We start from the raw sequence: 17,396 nt of genomic DNA on the forward strand, positions 1-17,396 counted from the left end.
AATACCAGTATACCAGAATATGTAATATGCTTTCAACTTGAAACAATACCAAATGCAAGTAAACCTAAGCCAAACATTTGTACATGAAAACAACTATATGCTATTATTCTTCAACCAATTTTATTCCACTATGTACAGGTTAGCTTCCTTTCAAATAAATAATAAAATAATACATAGTGAAATACTGCATGCAACTACCATGCCTTTCCATCAAGACAATTTGGAAATTCAGTAAGAATGGAATTTTGAAGTTTATTTTTGTTTGCCAAACTAGAAAAATCGTTTTCCTTAAGAAGCAAATTCTTTCAGAAAATCCCAAAAAGCATATCTGGTAATTAAAATAAATTACATTTGACCTCCAGTTTCATCACTTAAAATTTAGAGGACCAGTCGTTCAAAGGGTGGATAACACTACCCACCAAACAAATCACCATCAAGTGGATAACTGTGAACAAAAAACTAAGCTATCTACTGGATAGTAACTTATTCTGTTAACAGAGGCATCCAGCTTTTGAACAACCAAGCCCACATCACATCTCCATCTTGAAAAGCCAGTCGTAAAACCATGCGAGGTGGCCATGCCATCCATGTGCTTGTAAGAAACAAACTGGGGCCTGTGAGAGCCTTGAAGAATGCCAGTCAATACAATACAAATGAGAGCCTGGAATTGGCTATTTTCTGTACAATAAACTGTCTTCAAACTATGTTTTTTAAGCAACTTTTCCAATTGCTGCGCAATGTAATCCGACAAAGTCATGAAATCCCTGCCTATTGGAACAGGGCAAAATAAATTGTTATGCAAAGTGTTTCTTTGGGCTTAGAAGCCTTCTAGACTGGGGATACTTTTCAGCATCATCTTCTTTACTTTTGCTCGCACCATCTTCACCTTCTGACTTTTTCCTGTAGGCCAAGGAAAAATATCGTGAACCCAACATAACATGGTTAACACAATCTGTTTGTGTCACTGTACAGTTGACTACCTCTGTAAAGAACAACATAGCTATCTGCCATTTGAGATGTACAGTCAAACTTCTATAAGCAGCCACCTATCAATTGGCCACCCCTTATTAAGTGGCCAGTTATCAAAGTTCCAAAATTATTGTCAGTAAAATACTAAATAAAACCCCTATTAACCGGCCACCTCTATTGGTTGTCCTGATGAGGGTTTTTCTGTTGTCTTCACCCCTATTAAACGGTCACCCAGAAATTAATACATGTAAATTAACTTTGTTTTGGAAAAGGCAATGACAGATAGAGTCAGAAATAGAAGGTGATGAGGAATAAAAACATTCAAACAAGTTTATCATGATTTTCTTGAAGTGACTCCATGTTCACTAAGAAATTAACCCGATGGTGAAAATATTCAAGGTAATCAAACCTGTATTAAGTGGCCAACCCCTACTGAGTGCATAATAGGGGTTCCATTGTATTTGCTTCAGAGGAAGGCATTGACCATTAGGTACACACTGACAGTAAATGTACCATTTGCGTTGTATAATTACTCTAAGAATTGCAGGAGGAAATGTGATTTCAACATGACTATTTATAACTATTATAGTGACTTGATACTTACTTCTTTCCAGTCTTGGGTCTGCCTGCCGTCTTTGGGCGGGAAGACTTTGGACGACTGCTTTTAGGCCTAGCAGTTGGTTCATCATAACCCATGGAGTAGTTAATGTGTTCATAACTTAAATACACACTGGATATATCTGTATCATTGAGCTACAGACAGAACAAGAACAACAGTGAACATACTGGATGTGTGCTGTCCGAAAAATAATAGCTCTCCACATTTAACACACTAAGTCCTGAGATGTGCAAAATTCTTGATCATTTTTTTCCTTCTTTTAGTAATCCTTTCTACAGTCCTCTTAAAAAAGGTTCAAGAAGATGTGCGGCGGCCAGGAGAAGAGGTCTCCTGAACAACTTGAGTCAGAATATTATGGTAGAATAAATGAATGTTATGATGCAAAAAGCAAACAAAAGGTTGATGTTTCAAAATCTCAGTATGTAATCTACAGTCTGAAAAGTCTATTGCATCAAGTTATGGCAATCACTGTATCTTGTAAACTTATTCAATAGCATAATATATCAGCTAAGCTAATGTGAATCAGGGCTCCAAAAAAAAAAACTTGACTTCCAGCTTGCCCTTCAAACGAGCAGCTCTCAAATTTTACTAGACCTGGGGAAGTCTTACTTTGTTCTTTTCTAATTAATTTTACACCTTGCCTGGGCCCCTGCCTATTTGGCAATTCAGAAGGAAGAGTTACTTGCCCGTGGGGAAAATCTACTTGTCCCGGACAACTGGATGGAACTTTTTTCAAGCCCTGGTTAATTATCATAATGTACCTCTTTGTTCTTGTCTTTAGGGTCTGGACTTGGAGACGCTTTCCTCATATTGTTCCCAGTATATGCCACAAATTGCTATTGGCCAAAGTTTAGAACATTACTCTCAAAGTAGTAAGATTGTGGGAAAATAATCTTTCCAAATGGTAAGGTACACAAGAAGCATGATTTTAGGAAGCTGTAATACTTACAAGCTGCCATTCTCCTATCTCTTCATTCCAGGAAACATGCTGCTCTATCAGTTCCTGAAGCACAAATTAGTATAAGAAATCAAATGGTAACAAGGGAAATTAGGAAATAATAATTATTTCACACATGCTTTGTTAAAATTCTAATAATTTTCCAAGCCTTTTATCTTTTAATATCATGGACCACAAATTATGCTTACAATCATGGGTTGTTTACTTGTTTATTGTATCAATAAATTTCACGCCAAACATTATTGCGGTGGAATGCCATGGCAATTTTGTTATTTCTGATGTGAAATTTTACAAATAAACGGTGAAATTTTGCACTAAAATTAAGGAGTAATTTGTTGTGATATTACCAATTAAAAAACAGTTTGTCAAGGGTGACATTTGGCAATTTATGATCAATTTTAATCCCCTCTCACCTGAAATTCAGCTGGTATGAATGTCTCAATCAACAGTGTTTCAAACTGAAGTTCTTTACGTAGTTCTCTGATGCTATCCAGCAGACCTTCAGTTTCACGCTGGTGTTCCTGCTGTTGATCAGCCATCTACAGAGATTAAGAGTTCAACAATACTTTACATAATATTAAGTCAAATTATTCTCGTATTTTGATTGGTTCTTACTTATGCTCTATTGGAGGACAGGCACATAGATGATGCCATTAACATTCTTTCTTGTTTCTTTCTTATATAAAACAAGTAGATTCCATGATGCCATGCATCTGTTTGGTAATAGATCATATCATCAATGGCATGGCTAGGTCTGGTTTTCTACAAATGTCAGTAAAATGTTTGCCAATGTCTGTGAATCAAGGACTTTCAAAATGGAACTGGCTAGAATGCGAGCAGTCTCTCTTTTCCTCAAAAATCTGTGGAGAAGAATGCAAAACAAGAGAGTATGACAAGAAAGCGGCAATACTGTGAGCCGCGAATAGCGCCGGCATGACTACTCACTTGTGTTGCGATTTTCTCTGCGTTCTTCCCCACAGATTTTCAAGCAAAAAAGAGACTGCTTGCAGTCTAGGAACTGGCCAGTGTCGTGCGGGTCTTTAGGCAACAGTCTGATAGTTGAGGGGATCGGTGAAACAAAGGCAAGTGGACAGACAAGGAGCAGAATCTTGACAATCAAACAACAGTATATTTCAACATCATTATGGCGATCTGATCATACAGTACTTTCCATGTGATTTGCCCCCGCATACATTTTTGACATGACCGCATCATTGGCAGGCTAAGTTATAACAATAACAAAGTTCAAACGTCAAGTTCAGTCTATTCAAAAGCCAGAGATCATTATACTTGGTGCTCCAAAAGGATTATAAATGTGGCTTCTGGGATGATTATGGTTCAATGTACATACCTCAGACTTAGCACTCATAAGCATGCTCCATACTTTCTTCAGCTTCTTGGTTTTGCCAGCAGCCTCTTCCTGAAGGTTGGCATACTTCTCTTCAATGTCAACCCTCTCTTGCTGAAGAAAACACAGAATACAGAGTGTCATCCTCGTCACCCCTTAATAAACCCATACCATGTTAAGCAAGCCTCATGTATGCCACTTGTAAGATGCCCGACTGGTCTGTCTCTAGCAAGTTGGGATTCTTTACCTTTTTTGTTCTTAAATTTGTAATATTTGTGTTATCAGTATTTCTGTTACTATAGATCTCACCTCTTTTTCCTCAATAAGTTTCTGAAGTTGCTTTTCTCTTTCGTTCCTCTCTGCAAGTTCTTTAGCAGATTGTTCCAAGAGGATTTCTTGTTCTTTGGCCTTCTCTAGCTGTTACAGAGAGAAATTGTTTCTTATTGGAAATGGATAATGTAATAATACTGATAAAACATACAACTTGGCTACAATGACTACAATATTATAACATTGTCAAACTCTCTAAATGAATCAAATATGACTAATACAAAAAAAAAGATAATTATTGTTTAAATTTAACTCAACAGTTCTTGCCACAACATAATTCCCACCCTCCCCCCCCCCCCCAGAAAAAGTTAATAATATATTTCATGTGAGACAGAAACTAAATTTTTTTTTTTCTACAAAATTTCAGCTGCTCTGTTCAATACACCACAAAAGCAGATACTTGAACAGTGTTTCAGCCAGGAAATTTTACTTGAGGGCCAAAGTGGCCCCTGAAAACCTTTTTTAGGGGCCAATTTTTTTAGGAAAGGGGCCAATAAATTGAAAGGTGCAGAAGGAAAAAATACATCAGGGTTCCACAGATAATAGAGCAGTTTATTACGATCTTTGAGAAAATTTAATAGTAAGTGCTTTTTGAAGTGTTTCTACTCAATCAATTTTTTTTTTGAAATCAGATAATAGTATGAAGGATCTGTGCATTACAAGAGAACAATCCACAGGCATACATGACGTATCAATGATCAAGGGTTTGCAATGCATTACAGGGCGATTTCAAACACGATCAGCCATTGGGAAGTTTTCTGATGTGAGAGAATCAATACAGCAAAGCAAAAGGATGGGTTGACTTCTTTTCTTATGTGGAACGTTTTAGAAGCAAAGATCTTTCAATATGATTTTCTAGAAGGACATAATGTGTGACAAAATAACCGTTATTGATCATCAACACAAAGAAATGCAGTCGCCTTTATGGCTACTAACCCAGAATTTTTGGTCGCCAAGGATGAAATGTTAGTTGCATTGGTGACCATATTGGTCGCAACTTTGAGCCTTGGGATGGCTTTTAAAACACTATGCCTGTGTTAAGCCTGCAGTCTTATAAAAGGAAAGGGCCAAATTGGCCCTTTTTTCGTTTTTCTGGGGGCCTTCTCTGATTGCAACGCAGGATTCCCACAATGGCACGGTCTGGCAGAAACACTGTTGAATATAATGTGAGAGTTGATTGGGACTGAAAATACAAACCAAGTTCACTCCTCCCACAATGATCTTGCTCTCCACAGCAGCCAATTTATCTTGAAGCTTTTTGTGCTCCAGTCTTTACATAACAAAAATAATAACATTAATATAAAGTGATTACTTAATCAATCAAACAATTAATTAAAGTTACTTAATTAATTAATGACTAATTAAGTTGAATCATCTAATCAGTCATGTCTGCCTATGATAACTGTCCATCTCAGAGGCTAAGCACTGTCAAAAGAGGTGTCTATTTACAGGAATTCTCTATCAACTTCTCTTTATCAAGGGAAGATTCACTCCTGACTCCTTACTCAGATTCCTGGATGTCTTTTTCTCTCTTTTCCAATTCCTCGGCAGCTTTGTTTCTCTCTTCCTCAGCCATGTCTGTCTTCTGCTTCAGTTCTTCCCGTTCTGCTTCAATCTTAGCTCTCAGTTCAGCTACTTTCTCAGGAGGAAGAGCATGCATGCCTGGGAGAAAATTATATATGGAAATAATAACTACTTAACAACCGAGAGTGAGGTCTTAACAGGAAAATCTCAAACCAGGACCTTGCTGTATTGACTGAGCAATAGCGAAGTCATTATGGTAATGTTATGGCCTTTTGCTTTGTTTGCATTATGGGAGAACAATGCCATAGAATTAGTCAATCAAAGCATATTAATGTTCATCAGTATTTTAGGTGGTCACATGGTTTGTGTCTTAGAACATGACCATACTAGGTCTTATGTCTGAAATTTTCAGATCACTCACAGCTAGCATCTTGAGGAAATAAACACATGCGTTCTTCAAATAAAAGGCTTGTTTCAAACTTACTTTTTCTTCGGTGTTTCTTCTTTCTTTTGACTGTCACGCCTTCCTCTACAACTTCCTCTTCAGATTCACTTTCCTCGCTACCACCACTTCCCTCACCCTCTGATAAAGGTAAAACAAAATTCAAATAATTCAGATTTAATTTAAGATAAATAAATAAAAATATCGCAAACAATCAGATATAAGATAAACTTGCAAACTAAAAAGTTTAACTGCCTCTGCACTTGAAGATGCATCAGCCCTCCTGGCCAAATTTATGGCATTAAATTAAGCCTGCTGCTCTGATATCATAACTCATTAAATATAAGGCTGTGGAGAGTTTACCATATCATCAGGCATTGCACTAGAAACTACACTTATTTTTATGAAAAAAATATTTGATATTATTTTTCAAAGACTTGGAACCTTCAAATTTCAGCAACTTGCTAAGAACCCATAGATTCTTTAGTTTGAAGCAGTCTCCTGTACAATTGGTTCTTCAGAGTACAAGAGTCTTGTAAGCTGTATCAGAACCACAACCCTAAACATACCTTCTGCCAGCCGAGCCCTGAGTCTTTCAATCTCTTTCTGGAATTCTCTCAGCAGTGCATCTTTTGGATCTTCATTGATCTTAGCCTTGTTCTTGATATTCTTAGCACGGTTTGCATACCTGGAATAATTATAATGTTCAAATTAAAAATTGAAAAAAAAAAAATTGAGAACCAGTTTGAAGTTGGTTCCAAGATTGATAAGCTAAGTGACACCAGGCCATCATTGGTCAAAGGATGGATGATGCTATCCACTGGATTAAACACTTTCCTGTGGATGGTTTGTTTTTTATTCAACACTTATCCGATGAATAACAGTGATCTATCCAGTGCATAGTGTTATCTGGACTGTTGTCTTTTAACCCCAGTGGTCAGCAGCATAAAAAAGTGACAAGGAGTGTCCACCCCCACTAGTCCACCCTTCCTCCGATTCCCCCTCCACCTTCTCTTCTGATTGGAGGCACTGTGAAAGCAAAGCCACTTGCAAAATAGTTGGGCCCAATCTCTGAACCTTCTGACTTGCAGTCCCATGTGCATAACATTCCTCAAGTGCCATAATGATACAAAAAATACAAAAAAAAAAACCATGATTAGTGAATTAACTAGAAGCACAATTAAATTAATTTACCTGAGGGTACTTATTGTCTCATCAAAGTTGTAGTCTGCTGGGCCAATGTTAGCAATCTGAGAAAATTAAAACAAAAGAGAGAACATTAAACTAAGAAGGCATTTTGTCAGAAACAAAAATTTCACAATAATAAATATTCTACAAGAAAGCACATCTTCAAGGCTTATGAGCAACTCTTTGTTAGTGCACATCCATGGGAGAAGTATATAGGAGATATTATTATATGGCTAGCTCCGTGACCAGGCAAGATGAATAAAATCCTGTGCTGTGATTGGCTACCCGAGCGGGCAAGATGGAGCTATCTTGCCCGCTCGGGACTACCCGCCGTGTCCAGCAAGAAAAATTTTCCCAAAAGCCATATAATAAATCCTTTATTGACCAAGCTTGTTTGGTCAAGATGGCTGGATATTGGCCTCATTCTTTTTTTGCAAGTTTATGGACCTCGACTCCGTCTCAGTCCATAAACACGTAAAAAAAGAACTTGGCCAATATCCAGCCATCTTGACCTCACACTTGGTCAATAACCCATACTTATTGACAACATGACATAACCATGCATTAGCTGACTTACCATGACTGTCTTGGAATTTCCACCCAGAGAGTCTTGAAGCAGTCTTGTGAGCTTAGAATTTCTGTATGGAATATGAGTGCTCTTTCCATCTACTAAGGCAGATATAACATTCCCCAGGGTGGAGAGGGACAGGTTGATTTGTGTTGCTTCCTTCAACCTTTGACCTGTTGCACCTGTCTTGGCCTGTCTTTCTGATCCCTACAGTGTATGTTAGAAGAAGACAAGAGACAAAAATAGCTTGCTCTGAAGTTACAACCGCACAGCAACTAAGGTAAAGCTTAAATCTAAGCCTTCATATGATAGAAGAAAATTGCTTCTCAAGCTCATTAATAAATCATCAATATTTGAACAAAGGAAATCATGACCTTGAGGCTGTTTGGATAATTATCTGATCTTAATTAGTATAGATTTTTACAATTTTATTCCTCTGTTTTCTCCTTAGTTTTAGTTTTGATTAAGGTATATCAAACACTCAAAACAGTGTTTGACCACATTTTCAAACACCTCAAAGTTTGTCAAAAATACTCTGTTGCACATCATATTTTCAGCTCTTTTCTCAGTGTTTGGAAACGTGCTCAAATATGGTCTCTCATGTTTGATAGATTACTTGTCAATCTCATTGCACTCTTGCAATGAGAATAATAATGCAGTGTTATCAATCCATCTACTAATACTATACTTATCATCATTAGTTCATTAATTTGATCTTGACTTGTATAAAGAACAATGCTTTCCACTAACTGTCTGTTAAAACATTTCAAAACATATCCATTATAACTAAGCGAGCACGATGTTTTAAACTTACAGCCAAATCAACAAGATGCAGTTTTCCCATGCGGACATGGTGTTGACCATCAGGTCCTTTCTCACTGCATTCAACAGTGATGGTGAAGATTGCATGTGAACGGGAAGATCGTTCATTCATGTTTGTAGACCCAACAGAACCTATAATCAAGCAAGAACTCACAAATAAAACTTAAAGTGCCTATGAAGTAAAAAATAATTCCGGCTTATTTGAAAGGCTTTTTAAAGTAAAGAAGAATGGTGTTTTCCTTTTTGGAATATCTTTTTTCGTTTTAGAGATATGTACGATTTCTTGTTATGCAAATGAGGAAAATGATGACGTCATAGGTGGTTCCTTTAAAACAGCACAACACTCAATCGAGAATAACTCTAGAAATATTAGAGCAGTGTTCTTCAAACTTGGCACCAGAAATGTACATCACAAAGGAAACAGAATGGGACCTACTATGTTGTTGCCATGGCAACACTCTTGGCTCCAGTCTCTTTCTGTGAAAAACCAAATATCCCCATTTGCAACCTTTTAAAGTGGGACAGAGGGTCTTGCTCGGAACACACATGGTTCCCATATTGTCTTAACTCTCCCCATTAGATTGGTGGGAGTGGATGATCCTTGTTTAAGATAAAATCTGGGAATTTTGGTCTTAATTAAAACAGAATCAGCGGCATAACTGTTGTCATGGCAATGGCACGATGGGTGTCATTATGTTTCTTTTGTGATGTACATTTCTGGTGCCAAGTTTAAAGAACACTGCTTTAATATTTCTAGAGTTATTCTCGATTGAGTGTTGTGCTGTTTTAGTGGAACCACCTATGATGTCATCACTTTTCTTACAAAAACGTAAATATCTCTGAAACGAAAAAAGATATTCCAAAAAGGAAAACGCCATTCTTCTTTACTTTGAAAAGCCTTTCAAATAAGCAGCAATTATTTTTTACTTCATAGGCACTTTAACTTGCTCAGGTTTTCAAAGTTCAAAATATTATACAAGGATCTAAATCAGTTATGCATGCTGGTCAACTGGTCTTTTTAAATCATGATTTATAACTCACAGTGAATTGAAACAAAGACTCTCACAGAAAAAGGGGGCATCTCTAATTTACCACATAAGATATTTCATTTGGTTTGGCCGTTGAATGAACACATGCTGTATACTTACGGTTTTTGTTTCCTAGTGTCATTGTCTTGTCTAAATCATCTGCATTGTTCATTACATATGATGACAAATCCTTTACATAAACTCCAACATCCGGCCTCTCCTTTACCTAACATCGGCAGAGAAAAAACACTATTAACTTTCTGACTACCCGTAAAAATACCATGAAAAATGAGTACTAGGAGGTGTGGCTGAAATAGCTGCAGTATTCCTGTATTCTGAGAACAGCTAAGGCAACATACCTCAAGTTTTGCATTCTGATCCTTCCCCAGTAGATCTCGCACATTCTCATTATAGATTTCCAAATATGAGACTCGAACAAGAAACCTATAAAATGATTGAAAGTAAAAATATAAGGTAAACTTTTAAGACTGTTTACTCATCGATCAGCCCTGGCTTTTAACTCTGTTACATGTAGCATGAAGTGATTGGAATTAGTAAGAAATTATTCTCCTTCCTGGATGAGAAGAGAGTGTAAGGACAAGTTACCTCTTAGCACTACACAGAAATTTGCTGGGATGCAGTTATCCTCCTGGGTGGAGAGAGGAAACAAAGCACAGTGACCCTAGCCAGGGGCTTGAAAATGTAACCACTCAATCCAGGCCACCATAAAAGATAATGGGAAAGTGGTAAAATCTTGTTTTATTTTTTCTCAAAGGAAAAAATCTCAAATGCAGCACTTGCTACAATATTGTAAGTAAGGCTTCAAGAAGAAATTTTATGCAATAAAAATTACATTTAATAAAAGCTTCAGTAGTGATAATAAACACTTGCCTAATGTCACCATCCTTCTTAGCAATATGCCCAAAGACATGTGCAAATGAGTTCGGGATGATTCCACGCAGTTCAGGAACTGTACGCACCCCTTCCATTGTGAATGTTTTACCCGTTCCTGTCTGCCCATATGCAAAAATTGTGCCTGAGAAAAAAAATCAACCGAGTCAAAACAACAATGAGGATTGCCAGTAAAAGAAAGTCGTGGTGTTAAAAATTAAATTTTAAATTTAGAATCACACTAACAACATAATCTGGAGAGGTAGTTGAAGGAATTTCTTATTTTCTTCTTGTCCACATCCCTACAACTATACTGAGATGGTAAAATCTGGGCCTGAAAATGTCCCAGAGATGCAGAGGGAAGGGGGAATCCCATATGAAAAGGTTCTGAGATGCTCTTTCTTGCTTAGGGGTGTTTTGGGTGCGAAGGACCAAACACCATATCTATTTAGAGCCCTCAAAGTATTTTAGGGTGCACTTGGAGAAATAACAAACATTATTATATCTCTCAGTTAGTACACAAGCTGTGATTGGTCAATTTAGTGGGCTGCTAAAGTTGGTTTTGTTGCCAAACTGTTTTGTGATCTATCGCTAAGTGTTCTTTAACTTTAATAGCAAGTGAAAGTTTAAAACTTTCTTATACTCTAAATTATGTAACAAGGAGTGCTAACGACTTAAAAACAGTTTCAAACTGACTTGTTTTGGTTTCGAGGTGCGTCAGAAATTTGAAGCATTTCTGAGTCTGCGTAAACCCGTCAGGGACACAGTAGAGATATAATAAATATCTTACTAACCTTGTCTTCTCGGTCCGTACTGTAAATTACGGATCCTTGTTTTTTTCCCCTTCGATTTATGACCCGCATGCTTCACGCTTGGGCCATAAATCGAAGGGGAAAAAAACTTGGTCCGTAACTTACAGTATGGACCTCGAACTCGGTTAGTAAGAGGTATATACTGTAATTAGGAAATTTCTGTTTTAAGCGGTATCTTTGAAGGGGTTGAAGAAAGCTCAAACCATCCTCGAACTGGTCTCCTTTATAGGTTTAATTCAAATTTTCTAACAAGCATCAAATACCTTTTCATATGGGAGAACCCCTCCCCACTGGGAAAATGTGAGTGTTTATGAACAGTAGATGAACAACTCTTTGTTAAACAAGCCAAAGACACTTCCAAAACCGGTAATTCAGTAATTTCTAAATGACATGAACCTAAATTTAAAATGTCTCACAGATTTTTCTAGAAATTGACTTTTCACCCAAATAAACCATTTACAACATGGGATAAGACACACCATATGCTTATGTCGAGGAAAAGGCTGTTGTTATTCATCGTGATAGATACAATAATAAAGTGTATTATCGTTTGTCTCACAATGTTGTCACTTGAGATGTAGATCGCAATGTTTCGACTGCTTACTGCTAGTCTTCTTCAGGTGATAAGGTTGACTGATTGCACGGTATCATTTATACCACAAAGGTCGGCTGTGATTGGTGCATTTCGATCCTCCTTTTGTTCCATTGTTCTGACGAGTAGCTGTTCCCTCAGTGGTCCGCTGTTGTACTGTTCTCCTGTTGTTGTGTTTTTTGATTGTGGGCATCCATGCTTCAGGAATTTCAATTCCACTATCCCTGTTGATGTTATTAGGGTGAAGTCTTATGTGAATAGCTTCCTTGACCCTATGGGTGTACCAGAAAGGATCTTGATCAATAAACTTGACCTCATTCCAGATAGGATAGTGGCCGTTCTCGTGGGTGTGTTCAGAAACGGCGGAGGTCTGGGTACGGGTGAGTCGTATATCCCTGTCGTGTTCTTTGATCCTCTCCTGCATAGATCTCCCTGTTTCCCCGATGTAGAGTTTGCCGCACTCACAGGGAATCCTGTAGACAACACCATCTTGTTTAGCCAGGCTGATGGTGTCCTTTGGTCGCACTAAGTGTGACCCAAGTGTCGTGTTGGACTTAAAGACGGTGCGAATGCCTTGCTGTTCTAGGCAGTGGCGGAGAGACTCCGAAACTCCCTGGACATAAGGTAAAACGGCGGTGGATTTAAATTCTGCGTCGGGCTCTCTTCTTGGGGTTGTCCGTGCCTTTGTGATCTTCTGTACAAACGAGGAGGGATATCTGTTAGAAACAAGTACAGATGACAGATGTTTCTTCTCTCCAGCGATTACTGATGGTTTGGTCACGAGACATTTAGCCCAGTCGTACAGACACTTCACAATACCGCGCTTTACTGACTGAGGGTGGTGTGAATCATACGCTAGGTACTGATCAGTATGTGTTGGTTTCCTGTAGACACTGGTGGTAAGGCAGCCATCATGTTCTCTATAAACTGACGCGTTGAGAAAGGCGATCTTGCTGTTATTCTCAATCTCCATGGTGAAACGGATTGATGGTTGTTGACTGTTTAGGTGTTGCAGGAAGTCGTCAACTCTTTACCGATCCAGGATGGTGAAAGTATCATCTATGTAGCGTTTCCAGATCTTAGGCTTGCAAGGTACGGACTCTATGGCTTGTTCTTCAAATATCTCCATGTAGAGATTAGCAATAACCGCAGATACAGGGTTCCCCATGGCTGCGCCGTCTCGTTGTTCGTAAATCGATCCGTTGTACTGGAAGTACGTAGATCTTTATACGAAATCCAAGAGGTCTGTGATTTGAACTGGTGTAAGTGTCGTGCGGTCAGCTAGGCCTGCATTGTTCTCCACTTTTTGTAGCGCAGCTTGTGCGGCGCCCTCGATCGGTACGTTGGTAAACAGTGACTCTACGTTGAAAGACATATGGTGTCTTTCCTATCTGGAAATGAGGTCAAGTTTATTGATCAAGATTCTCACTGGTACACACGTAGGGTCAAGGAAGCTATTCACATAAGAGAGGCCTTCCAAGGGGTTTGAGCGACAAGCGACATTGCGTCAAAACGTGGCGACAATTTGTTACCAAAGTACCGACAGCCGACAGAAGTTGACATGAAAGGGGCGACAATTTGCGAAAACGACAATCCATTTTTCATTTCGACAAAGCGACAACTGCACTTTTTTTCTTCGACGGCGACATGACTGTCATGACTTGACAAGGTCAGCATGACTCTTTTGGAGCTCTATTGTTTGCGTTTATGGTAGATCAGTTGTACAAATATTATCAAAAACAAACCATCATTCAACACTCTTTACAAAGAGTTAAGAATTACGAGTTGTATGTTAACTAGTCAGTCTCTTATTACATCCCGTAAAACAAAGAACTCAAAGAGAAAGGAACAAAGGTCGTCAACATCACCCGTTGCGCTTGTTACGATCCCGAGTCACGCGCCAGAGATTGTCGTCATTATCGAGTTCGCCAGGTCTTTTTATTGACCTTTATTAGGGTATTCAGGTTATTTTAGGTGATCTAAGGTTGGGTGAGAGTCGGCCAATTGTTTGCCATGGGCAAACATAAGAAAGCCAAGAAAAAGACCAACAAGAAGAGTAGAAAGAAGGAAAGGGTGGAAAAGAGTTACAGAAAGAAAGACAGGAAAGGTGAGTTGGCACTTTTCATAGTTAATCGGTTTTCACGGCCTTAAATATTTAGCTTTGTTGACCATTGTTTGGCAATCCTTTTTTATAATATGGACGATCGTATCGGATAGATAAAGCATTAAGTCATTAAGTTTATAAGGCGATCAGCGAACATGAGCGAGCTAGAATCTTGCACTGCACTCTGTGTACATGTGGACAGATGATACTGATTTTGGAGCGTCTTTTTGCTTCTTGATATTCTTTATTTATTTCTCAGCACACTGATCTCTCAGCCTTAACTTGGTGCAGTGTTTGGCAGTTTATTTTTCCAATCATAGACCATTATACTATTGACGATTCATCATAAAATTATGAAGCATCTACGGCGAACAGCGAGTTCAGATCAGCTCGCAGCCTGTGGTCTGTGTGAGTGTACACCGACTGTGCACTGGAGATAAAGTTTATTTTTCGCCTTTTGACGAATACGTTTACACAGAATGCTATATTAATGATTACCATTGCTGTCATTGATAATAAATTATCGAGACAAAATTGAAATACATGCAAGCCCTCATACTTATCCAGTCTATCCTGGACGTTCAGACTCATTCATGTTCATTTGGATGGTCATGAGCAGTGTACAAGCCTGCAAACAGCTTGTGGTAAAGACGGGAATGACATGTTCCACCGTAATGGTCCGTAATGCTCACAGCAAGATGACAAGGTCATGGTGACCGGGATAGCAAAATCAAATGAAGATAAAAAAATAATCGACCTTTTTTAAACGTTAGGCGTCAAAATGGTTAATGTTATGACTTCTAGCCATGAAATCAAAATCTCTTGTGTCTCTTGCTTTCTGTTATGTTTTTTTTTTTTTTTTTTTTTTTGCTACTTAGTTCTAAACGCCTATACTCAATTCTGTTAAGGCGCAAATTTCGGAGCAATCATTAAATGTTACTAACACTAACAATATCAAATTGTGAAAATTTCGTCCTTATTTCATATTTCAGCATCTTAGAATTTAAGACCAATATTCGCTTTTGCCTGAAAAGTGACGTACGCTCTTCTTATCATAATTTTGGCATATCAGACTACAATAAAACCGTCAAACAGCCGGTAACCTATAAAATCATGTGAAAGGGCAAACAATTTGTCCTAGCTGTCTACTCTCTTTTTCTCATGTATTCGTGTTTTGTTGTCCACCAGAAAAGCCCCTTTTAGTGTCTAGTTCGGAGAGTAAAAATGCCGAAAGGCGGATTATGGATAAGAGAAAACACGCTCACTCCCCATCTGAATATTCTGACTCTTACTCTGAGCCTGAGCGACCTAAGCCTGCCAAGACCCCCAAGAAGGTGCAAAAGCCAGTTTCAGGTTTTCTTAGTGTTAGTGCTGTCCAGAAGTTCACAATTACCAGAAGTCTACACCTGACCTTATCTAGCACTGGGGCGCATGCGTGTGTGTTTTATTTTATAATCATCCCGCTTAAAATATATTTATTCATAAATGTGTCGGTCGCGGGGTACAGTTGAAGTCGTCATAGCATTTAGCCCTAAGCCCCATTACCATAGATGTAGACTTCTGGAATATTGAACTTTTGTTGATGGTTATTATCAAAAATAGAGTTTTACAAAAATGTTAAACATTTTATTTAAAATTGGAGGTTATAGCGCTGAAATAACCCTGAATCGTCACATGTATACTCGCCAAAATTAGTACGTTAAGATTACGAGCGGCCTTATTTTAGAGAAACGTCAGAGACAAATTTTTGTAGCGACAACGACATATGAATTTGTACAGGGAAACGACAGCGACAATTTCCTCCGCTGGTTAGGCGACAAAGGTACACAGAAGGATGCGACAAGGCGACAAGACTACCCCCCTTGGAAGGCCTCATAAGACTTCACCCCAATAACATCAACAGGGATAGTGGAATTGAAATTCCTGAAGTATGGATGCCCACGATCAAAAAACACAACAACAGGAGAACAGTACAACAGCGGACCACTGAGGGAACAGCTACTCGTCGGAACAATGGAACAATAGGAGGATCGAAATGCACCAATCACAGCCGACCTTTGTGGTATAAATGATACCGTGCAATCAGTCGACCTTATCACCTGAAGAAGACTAGCAGTAAGCAGTCGAAACGTCGCGATCTACATCTTAAGAGACTACATCGTGAGACAAACGATAATACACTTTATCATATGCTTATGATCGGGCAAAATTTTGACCCAGCATTGTCTAAGCTTCACCTAGGCTCGACATTTTAGGTGGTCGCTTACGGGAGGTTTAACTGTATTTTTTTGGACATTACAGATGGTTCTGTTCTGTAAGTTTTGCAGCATCTCCCTAAAATAAAATGGCCTCTTGAAGGCTAAGGGACAGATTACTATGAAGTTTTTGAATAAAATAACCCTGAACTGAAAAGAACAAAAATCGTTGTCGATGGTGTATTTATTGCAAGGGGGTTAACCGGGGATGGGGAGGTGCTGGATGAAAGGGGGCGGGATAAATTTCGCAGATCCCACATCTTCTGACGTCTTTGATAAACAGTGTAATAAACTAATATTATTGGCGACATTTCTCACCGTTATAACCCTCTAAAACACAATTGACAATCGGCCTGGCTGCATCGTTGTAAACATCTACTTGTTTCGCATCTAAGCCAAACACTCTGTCGTATGTGAACTGTTTCGGTGGTTCCCCAGTACGAGCGCTTGGGTTTTTCACGGTGATAATCCCTCGGCTTTCGTCCACGTTAACCGCTAAACCACATCCACCAGCTACTTCTTTCTCATTCATAGGACGACATCTGACAACCACTCGAACATTGTCCGACTCCGCGTCGACCTAAAATTATGGAAAATTTTCAAAACACAAGGCATATTTTCCAAGCAAATTTTACCGAAAGTGGGCAGGTTATTTCGGCACAGGTTTATGCACTAATATCGTTCAAATCTTACCGGCATCGCGTCTAGTAGCTTCAGTGAATATGAACTAACGTTTTCTATATATTTCCAAGTTGTCTCATCGTGGGATTCACCAGTTTTAGCCCAAAAGAGAATATTTTTTATTGCTAGTGTAACTCATTTTGCCGCTGTCGAGGTAGTTATGAACGCTCGGTTGCCTGGGCTTAGTGGCCACGCTTTTCTCATGATACCTTATGTAACGCACAACAGACTGACCTCACATACGCCAAATTTGCGCGGATATGCA

General features: G+C 38.7%; 1 protein-coding gene across 1 annotated transcript; it reads right to left on the bottom strand.

Moving 5' to 3' along the window:
* Positions 1 to 101: 101 nt before the first annotated feature.
* LOC145498741 (kinesin-like protein KIF3A) lies at positions 102 to 17,301 on the bottom strand. The gene is made up of 19 exons (XM_081478671.1): positions 17,144 to 17,301; positions 16,769 to 17,030; positions 10,688 to 10,832; positions 10,156 to 10,240; positions 9,917 to 10,022; positions 8,761 to 8,900; positions 7,956 to 8,153; positions 7,385 to 7,440; positions 6,760 to 6,878; positions 6,233 to 6,331; positions 5,730 to 5,886; positions 5,422 to 5,494; positions 4,204 to 4,311; positions 3,898 to 4,008; positions 2,960 to 3,085; positions 2,538 to 2,591; positions 2,350 to 2,424; positions 1,574 to 1,722; positions 102 to 900 (listed from the first exon to the last, which is right to left on the bottom strand). Exons 1-19 carry the CDS (start codon positions 17,147 to 17,149, stop codon positions 795 to 797), a joined length of 2,175 nt encoding a protein of 724 aa, XP_081334797.1. The 5' UTR covers positions 17,150 to 17,301; the 3' UTR covers positions 102 to 794.
* Positions 17,302 to 17,396: the final 95 nt, after the last annotated feature.

The sequence above is a fragment of the Orbicella franksi genome, chromosome 9 (assembly GCF_964199315.1).
Source record: "Orbicella franksi chromosome 9, jaOrbFran1.1, whole genome shotgun sequence".
In the NCBI taxonomy this organism is placed as follows: domain Eukaryota; kingdom Metazoa; phylum Cnidaria; class Anthozoa; order Scleractinia; family Merulinidae; genus Orbicella; species Orbicella franksi.